The sequence below is a fragment of the Loa loa genome (genome assembly GCF_000183805.2).
Source record: "Loa loa unplaced genomic scaffold supercont3.63, whole genome shotgun sequence".
In the NCBI taxonomy this organism is placed as follows: domain Eukaryota; kingdom Metazoa; phylum Nematoda; class Chromadorea; order Rhabditida; family Onchocercidae; genus Loa; species Loa loa.
Genome location: NW_018108243.1, coordinates 157,218 through 167,542, shown reverse-complemented (window position 1 = coordinate 167,542; position 10,325 = coordinate 157,218). Strand labels below are relative to the sequence as shown.

Below are 10,325 nucleotides of genomic sequence, written 5' to 3'. Positions count from 1 at the left end.
TACATTCTCAAGTTGCCGATACTTTTTCCGACAACTAAATATACTTTAAATAATTTTTCTTTTTCAAATCCTTTTTTGCCTCAAATCATATATTTTTCAATGAAATCTGTGACTGAGCAAACCGTAAGCAAATAAATAAGTCGTATGGTGCATCCTTTTCTCCTTTTTGATTTATGTGTAAACAAAATCACTTACATTATGGACAGCTCTTTAAATCACATTCTCACCATATTTATGCAGAAATTACTTCCAAAATATTTCTTTTCAATGAGATTTTTATGGATAGTTTTAGGTTATCAATATGTGTCATATAAGACCAAGCTACCATTTCCGTTACAATACGACACTGGATTTGAAAATTCTGGATCACAGTTTGGAAATGCAACACGACAAAGGCTGGTAGGAGCTGGTAGACTCCTTGATCAAAGGACGAATCGTGAGCTAATAAAATGACTAAACAGTAAAATTGTAGTTTTTAGGAATATAGGTTGTACTGAAAGGTATAATTTTATAGCGACCTAGCTTTATTGTCCCATGAAATTATAAATTGACCAATTTCAAATTTATTTCGAAAATTGGCTAATTGAATTGTGAAGTTAATCATAGCACAATTCAAATGAGCAGTTTTTAACACCAGTGAATAATTTGAATGAAAATTCTCTTTTCATTGATGATAATCTCTTAATACTTTTCTTGAAAAAGTTCGAAAGGTTCCACTTGCGTTTCTCCTTGGTATGGTATTTATTCGTCATGAGGGAAACATATTGTCCTGATTTATAGGATAGTATTTGTAATGCATATACAGACAATGATTTGTTATAATTAATTAACTTATTTATTTCCATACATTTGGATAATTGGCTAAATTGGAAATTACACCTTTTTCTGGCCATGTTTTGCTAATAATTTGCAGCAAATGATGCAAATTTCGTTGACTGTATATATGGAATAGAAAATTCTCTAGTCCGTGTCATCCAACGGTGTCTCGCAAGTGTTGGGTGTTGTGAAACATCGTGCTGCAAAAATCGCTCATGGTTAACTATTTTTCTATGCAGTTAAATGAGATTAGAGATTTCCATCGTAATTAATAGGCTTTTTTGATCTGCGAAATAGATTTCAGTTTTCCCTAACTTTCTATATTTTTTAAATCTTAAAAAATTGGATTAGCTGAAAAAAATTAAGGAGCCGTTTTACAGGCAGGAAAAGTACGCTTGGGCGATTGCACTCCTTACTATATTTTGCGCTCTTGTACTTCTCTCCTTGTTCGTGACATTATTTTGCTGGTTGTATAACCGAGCCAGAGACAAGAATCAGAAACGATTCATTAGTCAATCAATGGGTGGAATTAGTCCAGCGATATCACAGGTTTGTTTGAAACACAATTTTTTTTGCATTTCTTGGGTGAAATTATGGAGTGATCTGAGATTTAACTATTTAATCTAAATAAGTGAATGTATTTTGAAATCAAATTTGAAACTCTGCTTTTTCAAGTTAATTTGCAGACAAATCTAGCTACAATCGAAAATCGAAATGAAAGTGGCTATTATCCGTACGTCTGTGGACCCAATCAGTACTGATACTTGGAAAACTCCTTTAATCGCGGGAGCAGCACAAGGATCCGTATTGAAAATCAACCTTTTCACTAGCTTAAAATATCACAAATCATTTCCTAATCAGTTTATTTATTACAAAACATTTTGAAGTCATCGCCTGTTTTAATGTCAATAGAAGAAAAAGTTAAGGGTTTTAAATGATTCCACGAAGACTTTATTAGAAGTAACGGGCAGGAGCATATTACACTATCAGCCTTTTCAGATCGGATGTCACTAACAAATTCATTGTAATGTCCTTGTCCTCGTTGCTTTTGGTAAATATCGTGAAATAAAAATCTAAACTTTATTGTATGTTCACTTTGCGATTATTCTTATTTCAAGTTTGGAATTTGATTTCAAAAATAACCGGATTTATGATACTGCTTGATTGCTATGTCGTGAGTATTTGAAAGTGAATATTGTTGAGGTCAGAACAAATTTAGAATTTTTCACTGTTCTGTGGGATATTCGTTTTTGCTTTTTTCTGGACTGTGATGTGTTCCTTGCATCGCAATAAGTATTAATTTAATTGCAGTGAAAAAGTGCTTCGGTAAGGGGGGAAGGGAAAGTGGTAGGTAGTTATAATATTTCTGGTACCTGCAACTGCTAGAAAGGTTGTATTAAAACTAGAGAAGTAAATTTTAACATTTACTGCTGTTATTTGATTGCATGATCGATTAAGCTGATATCTAATCAATCCTTCAGTCAGTGTTTGATCAACAAAAATATTAGCTGTAAAATGTCAGAGGACGGACATGCCAGTTAGATGCAGCATACATCGAGTTTACTCATTTGATACTGAATACAGAAATCTATACAAAATGGTGATCAACATTACGAGTGTTACGATCTCATGGATCTCGAAGATAAATGGTGTGATAGGCTGGAGTTTTAATAAACTTGAATTTGTAGATTGTGAATTTGTAGACATGGAATGCCAAGTATAGAGCAATTAATTGAATGTTTACAGACGAAATCACTCTCTACTCGTTATTTATTAAAATAATCTCAGGAAATTGTAATAATAATTAGAATAATCATATTTGATCATTTGTTGCGCTTATAATAATAATAATGATTAGAGTAATGTAATAATAATTAAAATAATCAAATTTGATCATTTGTTATGCTTATATTCAACAAGATCATCAGCAATGTATAGCCATTCAGCACATGTCCCTCGTTCTGACAATACTTGAACATATATGGCAGAGCTTTGCGATGTTCTAATCCACTCCTTACACAATTTATCCGTTACTTTCAATACTTTTTACTGGTTATTTTAACGTTATTTGCTTGTTGAATTGTCGATTACTCACACCATTGAATATTCAACTGTGCTTTCTTGCCTTACTCGAAGCTTTCAAGAGCATTTTTTACCTAACTCTGCAGGCCATTCTCATATTGTGACAAGATCAAATTGCAAGAGAATTGGTTGTACTAAGAAATTTATTGTGATGAATTGTTAGACATAACAATATTATGTGTAAAAAATTATCACAAAATACATAAGAGAGCGACTTAGGTGTAAAGTACAATCAGTTTGCCAACTGTATTTTAATGCAACCATAAAGAATAGCAGTTCAAATTAAGAAGCTTACAGGATTAATTATCAGGATGAGGTAAACTAAGTAGCAAACAATTAGCAAACCGATAAATTATTTTTGAACTGGAAAGATTTTCTTCCATGCATTTTTCTGGATTCTGACGTCGAAAAAAATGGAACGATTGAATAGTGATTATACATCAAAATATATTCAAACAACACTGGTGGCAAATTCAGCTGAATCCATAATGCGATTTGTTTGTCCACTGAGCCGAGCAGTTTCTGCAGATTCATTACTGGATGTTAAACTGTAATTTGCTGAATCATCTTGACGTGAACCTCCAGTGCTAGTCTTAATCTGATGTCGTGTCGAGGTACTTCCACTAACAACTGTGGTACGCAAAGATTTTGGTTGTTGTTGAGCTTTCAGCGTTCGATTCCGATCATTACCCTCCAAAAGTGATGTATCATAATCAGGACCTAAATTACCGTACAGGCTAACAGTACCAGTTGCACCGTTACTTATGAATCGTCCACCACTGTAAATATTTTGTGGATTAGGCGATCCTGGCGTAGGCGCTCGTTGTGACGAATAGTTACTTGCACTTCCTTGACTAGTTAGTGTTGATGTGGGCGTGAAGCATTGTTCTTGCTGAATTGTACTAGCTGCCGATGAAACCTAAAAATCCTCTGTTAAAAAGAATTAATATGTTGCATTTGCTGAATTGAAATAATCATTCAATCAGTCAGTTATGTTGTGTCACTTCTTCAAGTTTGAAAAAGATCTGCTTACAGTAAATAATGCAGGTAGTGCTGCGCAACAATATTTACTTTAGTTACCACATCAAATTTATACTCAAAAATGTTAGAAGCACACAACAAAACAACATGCCTTTCGTATTTTTAGGTAAATAATCGGAAAAATTTATTTTTAGGTAAATAATCGGAAAAATTCAAAATTCATTTGTTTATATTGTACCAGGGGAAATTTTTACATTCATATTAATATTAGATTATTATCGCAAAACGAATTATTAGTTGTATTTGTGAAAGCAGAGTAGTAATAACAAACGAATTCCCAAAAAGTAGCAACTCACGCCGATAAGCACAAAACCGTACTTCAAATATAAAAAACCTAAAAAAAGAATAAGTGTTGTAGTGGTTGTGATTTTGAGACATCTCTCAAAGGAACACGAACTGCTTTTATCCATCAGAGTCCTCTGAAGGCATTTTATTTCATAAATTTTGACACAAAGTTGTATGACTTTGTTGCATAGTATTTTAAATAACCATGTAAATTTTAATCAGAAGATGGACATATATACTTACACTCATTCACTTTGAAATAATATTAATTCAGAATTTCAACTAAGCATTTTTATGGAAGCAAGTAAGCAGACCTTGTCATATGATGAGGGACTTGCCCAGTCCACTGGCTGAGAGATCTGTGAAGTTTGTCGCTGCTGTGACCAGTTTCCATAGATGGATCCAGCACCAGAGCCCTGCTGCTGCTGCTGCTGTTGCTGGATACTAACTAGCTTATGAGAATCGACAGCCGGGGTAATGCTATTGAAAGATGATAATTTTAGGTTGGAAGTTCTTTGATATGGTGAATGTTCCCTGGAAACTTTGTATGGCTTTGGAAACAAACTGCTGCTATACAATTGCAATTATTCAGAAATTTAAAAACAAATTCCATTATTCTTAATTAAACGATTGATAAAATGGCACAGTAAAAAAAGATCTACCTGCTTGAAATAGATGTTCGCATACCGAAACGATTTTCAGCGACAGGACTACTTCGTATGGAGAGCACTGAAGACGCTGGCCCACTCTCCAACACATTCTGCGATGTATTAGTCTGGAATGACGTAACAAACTAGAACTAGACTAAGGGTAGAAGATTATTTTTTGCATTTTTTTGCAAAAATACATTGATTAAATTTGATAAAAAGGCATGGAAGTGTCTGAAGGGAGAACCTGTGTTCTGTTATAAGTAGATCCCATATTTCGACTCATTTGAACTGCTTGAGCAGCTTGAACAGCAGCCTGCTGCATCAACTGCTGATTCTGAAGAGCACGAGTCTATAAGAATCAGTAAAATAATGTTGGAAATGACTTAATTCCTGTTTCATTACCTAATTCAACTCAAATATTTTTCACATCATTTAGCAGAATGAGGAGAATTTCAGCAAAAATAAAATTCATTTTGAACCTGAGGTCGACCATAAGTTAAATATGCTCCGTACGAAACATTCACATTTCCAAACCCATTGTTAACTGCTCCGTCATCTTTGGAACCTCGTCTTCGTGTTACTGCTGTTTCCATTTGTCCACTCCGGTTTTTGTGAATTGAAGCATATGCCTCCTGTTGCTAAACAATGATTCCGCTGTAAGGAGAAACTACAAAACGGCTTGGACGTGAATTCACTGGCATCAAAACCTTTGTCTGGGAAAAAGTCTGTTATGAAATTTGTCTATCTTTGAATCATGATAAAACAGTACTGTACTTTAAGCGCCATAGGAAGCAAAATGTTGCAAAACCTGTACATATCTTTTGATTCGAGAATTTCAAGACCCATCCTATTTCAATTTATAAATAGTTGAAAAGGAAGTTTATGTTCACCGTTAAATGTGCGCTGTCAGAAGTGTTGTTTCCGCTGCATGCGCTCACTGAGTTTTGCAGTGATGGTCTTCGGGGATTCTGCATCATTTGCCGGCTGTTGAAGGATGCATATTCCGATCCTTGAGTTCGCTAAAAAATGAATTCGCTTTGATTCTAATAATGTTGTTTGAAAAGAGACGATTCCAGAGAACAAATTTTCAAGAAAATCAGGACCAAGAAATCTAAATTTCAATTTAAATCTTCAAGAAACTATCAAAGTAAACTTGTAAATGTGAAAAGTTCATAATTCCTGATAAAATCGATTTACGTAAATTGAAAAACCTGGAATGTTCCAAATGTATTTCCGGGTACGGTGACATTTGCCGAAACTTTTGCTTCACTGGAATACTTGGGAACATTCATTATAATCCGTTGCTGCGATGAATGTTTCATCTGTGGTTGTATGGTTTGAGCAATCTGCATATCAATATAGAAAAGATCAAAACTCCAATTCGTGATTCAATTAAAAATAAGATAATGAAATTCTTAAAGTGGAAATGTCCTTTTTACTAATATTGAACCATCGAAAGTTTCTGGAATAAGACATAAAATTTGGTAAACATGCCGTATGGTATGCAGCAGTGGGTGAAGAGTTCTCGTCGCTACTTCGCCGATGAATTGTAGACGTACCAAGAAGCCGATTCATTTCTGGTGTTCCTTTGGCACTTTCACATTGTGGAGCTCTTCTGAAAAGGTACAGAATGAAGATTATATGACAATCATGAAAAAAGTAATCAATGGGAAGCAACGATTAGATAAATAAGAAAAAGTTAAAACAGCAATGCATTAAGAAACCTCGCTGTGGGTGATTGCATACTGTTTCCTTTCAACCAGTAAATACCTTCGCTTGCAGCACCAATTCCGCTTTTCTGTGTTTGTCGTAATAATGACTTTTTAGTTATGATATCATCCGTAAGATACATCTAGAATTTTAACTGCGACAAAAGAATTTCTTCATTTAACACTTCATCGAAATGCATGGGAGCATGAGATGAAATTAAAAAAATTTCATATAAAACAAAAGAATCAAACCCCAACCTGGTCTCCATGCATTAATATCAATGCGTTTTTTAGTTCAGATGGTTTCTTCTCGATAATTTTTGTGGGCGAAGCAATCATCGTTTGAGGCCCACTCTGCAACTTTTCAATTAGTCAGAAAAGTTACCTGCAAACACTTTCTCGTCTTTCAATTAAAAATTATACCAATTTAGTTTCGCCAAGTTACAAATCTGCTGTGAAAATGAAGAGTTTCTATCATCTATCTATTTTTAAATCATTATAACATTCTCCAGAACAGACATTTCCGTGACCTGTTTCTTCATTCACAACAACCAACTTCAGTTAAAAATGGAATTAATTTATTACTTGCAAAGCAATAATTTCATGCACTTGATGAATAACTTTAAAATCCCATTCTCGTTTAAGTGTAAGTATAAGCCAAAGAATAATCCAGGCAAAGAGGAAAACAACATCAATAACGATACATGATAACAATAGCGCCTTTTCTTCATGCTGAAAACAAAATTCCCAGTTACTGACCTTTTTTTCTACAGTAATTTCCTTCCACATATTTTTTCACTATAAATACAGGCAATTTCAAATCTTGAATGAATCAGCTGTTGAAGCCGCATAAATCTAGACAACCAGAACCCAAAATGTATTTGTTGCTAGTTCAAATTTAATGAAGTACTGCACAGATGCAATCTTTTCCTTTGCTTTCCTTTAGCTGTTCATTTCTTATTTTCTTCGTATTCAACTTTACAGGCTGAGGCTGATCAGAAACAGTTAAAGTATGCCGAATACCTACTGAGATCTGTGAAAAATTACACAAGTAGCTTAATTACCTGATATATAACCATATGCGCATATATGGTTGGGGCTTTGGCGATAACAATTAAAACAAGCAAAATTATTGCAAATATGTGAGGTGCATATCTAAAACAAATCACTGATTTCAATGAAGAGTCACGTAAAGGAAGAATTTTAACAGAACTAAATTAAAAAACTGAAAAAACTCTTTTTGGAGAATTATTACTGCAGAAATGGCTGACAAAGGTTCTTCACAAGTATTATTTAAACTGTAAAAATATGCCAAAATACAAACCCGTCACAACATAGTTTGGTTTGTGGCACCTTGGATGAGTTTCGGAGACGATATTCTGAATACTCACTCTGTGCACCATTAATAACGCTTGCTTGACTTCGAAAGGCACTCTTTTGCCGCACATTTGAAATACTTATCTGATAAAGACATTATGTTTTAAGGGGAACAAATTCTTAGTCTTTATGAAGGATAATGAATTTATTGCATGCATAGAATTTTAATTATTAGAGATTCCAAAAAAAAGAAAAAAGAAAAAAATTCAAGGGCAACTTACGAAATATTTGCTATAACCATATATATATAATACAACAGGTGTAGTACTAATAAGCACAATAGTCGTAACATACGTAGCAATAATTGCGGATGGATGATAAATTTTTAAGGGACGTGACGAGATCAAATACTGTCCTAAACCAAACGAACTAATTTGAAGAATATACTGAGGTTTGAAATGAAAAGAAAATTTAGAAATAGAACTTACTTATACATTTAATGCTAACCGGAACCGAAATCACTAAAAATCCGATTACAGTGAAGCAACAAGAAAAAAAAAAACGAAAAAAAAAATAATCGAACATACCGAGACCAACCGGTCGGACGCTAGCATAATTTGTTTCCTGTATACGAAGAAGAACACTAAACCCGAGATAAGACCAAATCACCGTCGCCGAATAAATTAACAAATGAAGAGAGAATATGAAACTGAACGGTTTGTTGGTGTGCCAGAAAACTGCTGAATAAGCACACGTGTAGACGAATAGAGCAATCAACAAATTGACGAACTCGAGCGGTATTCCAAACAAACGAGCATGCATCAGTACTGAATAATATTTTCATTGTTTTATTTTCTTAATTGTTGCCAAATTTAAGATCAGATAGATACCGCTTAGACCGCTTACTTCATACATCCTTTTAGCTCTGGTGATGATAGTATGAGTGAATTTTACTTGGTAATAAATTAGGACTGATTGGTGTAGCAGTCAAATCCTGTGCCGATATACGAAAGCCCTGCAATCGGCTATCGAGCATTGGCAGATTTGTCGCCAATTGACGGGAACGCTGATACACGAAATCAAGTTCTGTATTCAAAAAATCACCTGGAAAAATTTCGTGGATTTTTTCGAACATATGTTGGACATGTTAAATACTAATGTTATGAGGCTCGGTAGTAATTTTAAAAGACTGAAGAAAAAATTTAATAACTCTAGTAATTCCGAAATCCAGAATTAGTTTTTATATTAGCAAAGAGGAATACCAATTTCCGACCTCAAGACCTCCGATCCAATTCTGATGCTAGCAGGATAAACCTTTCACTTTTAAAGATTTTACCATAGCCTCGGTAAATATATAGCTGAAATAATAGAACCCTTAGAGTAAATGACTACGAACAACTTCCTAGTATCAGTTAATAGAAATATTTCTGAAACTGGAACGTGGCTCATTTTGAAAGCTAAAGCGAGTGCGCATGTTGATCAAATATCAACTCTTTTTATTACATTTTATGTGCTATATGCTTTTTATATCCCTTTTACAAATTATATTACGGAAGTTACTTCGGATATTACGAATCACTTCTTTAGATTATTGTTTCAGATTCATCAATTTTAAACTGTAATATCTGAATCAAACAAAGAAGGTTATTAATATTGATCTTCACGATCAAAAGGAACCGCTTAGTAATACTTGATGATTGGTTAAGTTTAAAGCCAAATTTTGTTAAAAACTTCAAGTAATAGGGACATGAAATGCAGCCACTATCATGCTACATCCTGCTTGTAATCTACTGTTATTTCAAACACACATAAACTTTCCAGAAGATTAGACTGTCATGAAATTTCTTCACAAATTCCAAATTCCTCTAAATATTCCCTCATAATTTTCTCGATTGGCACATCATCAAAATTTTTCGATTTTAGACCTGGCCGAATGATTATTCCATCAATTATGACAATGGTTGGGATAAGTAAAAGACATTTACACATATTCACTTCATGTTTTAGCAAAACCTTTGATACCTTGTGATTTCATAATTTATATGTGGCGCTCCATCAAACGGAGAAAAGACGGTGGAACATCCATAAAGTATAGGAAGAGTATCGCGTGTTTTTAAGTAGTCCATTGGTATAATTTCCGACGTTCTTCTTTGTTTCAACTCTTACGTTGTCTCTCACTAGGCCTTTTTTATTAAAAAGAGGCCTTTTTGTGATAGCATAGGCTATTTCACTATATCTGTCGAAATCAATAGGCATTTGGCACTGCCTGGTATAGGCTATTTTTCATGTATACAAGGACACCAACATATAAAGCATACTCAAATTGCCAAACACACACATCCACCCACACACACACACACACACACACACACACACACACACACACACACACACACACACACACACACAACAACACACACACACA

General features: G+C 34.1%; 2 protein-coding genes across 3 annotated transcripts in view; one reads left to right on the top strand and one right to left on the bottom strand.

Moving 5' to 3' along the window:
- Positions 1–1,642, top strand: part of LOAG_17338 (hypothetical protein) — a 2,387-nt gene extending 745 nt beyond the window's left edge. Inside the window, exons 2-5 of the mRNA XM_020449997.1 lie at positions 293–436; positions 914–1,034; positions 1,197–1,365; positions 1,503–1,642. Coding sequence (XP_020306391.1) covers positions 293–436; positions 914–1,034; positions 1,197–1,365; positions 1,503–1,577 — 509 coding nt within the window. The 3' untranslated portion in view covers positions 1,578–1,642. The remainder of the gene's footprint in view (positions 1–292; positions 437–913; positions 1,035–1,196; positions 1,366–1,502) is intronic.
- A 1,707-nt stretch (positions 1,643–3,349) lies between these two features.
- Positions 3,350–10,325, bottom strand: part of LOAG_17337 — a gene marked incomplete at both ends in the record, with an annotated part of 9,226 nt that continues 2,250 nt past the window's right edge. Inside the window, 17 exons of one of the 2 annotated variants that reach the window (XM_020449996.1) lie at positions 3,350–3,817; positions 4,539–4,758; positions 4,887–4,999; positions 5,119–5,208; positions 5,354–5,512; positions 5,765–5,893; positions 6,086–6,220; positions 6,369–6,489; positions 6,599–6,726; positions 6,842–6,937; positions 7,169–7,315; positions 7,648–7,738; positions 7,908–8,044; positions 8,182–8,315; positions 8,488–8,727; positions 8,855–9,004; positions 9,174–9,259. In XM_020449996.1, the coding sequence (XP_020306390.1) occupies positions 3,350–3,817; positions 4,539–4,758; positions 4,887–4,999; positions 5,119–5,208; positions 5,354–5,512; positions 5,765–5,893; positions 6,086–6,220; positions 6,369–6,489; positions 6,599–6,726; positions 6,842–6,937; positions 7,169–7,315; positions 7,648–7,738; positions 7,908–8,044; positions 8,182–8,315; positions 8,488–8,727; positions 8,855–8,936 (2,490 nt within the window). Of the gene's footprint in view, positions 3,818–4,538; positions 4,759–4,886; positions 5,000–5,118; positions 5,209–5,353; positions 5,513–5,764; positions 5,894–6,085; positions 6,221–6,368; positions 6,490–6,598; positions 6,727–6,841; positions 6,938–7,168; positions 7,316–7,647; positions 7,739–7,907; positions 8,045–8,181; positions 8,316–8,487; positions 8,728–8,854; positions 9,005–9,173; positions 9,260–10,325 lie in introns of those variants that run through there. The other variant, XM_020449995.1, reaches the window with a different exon arrangement.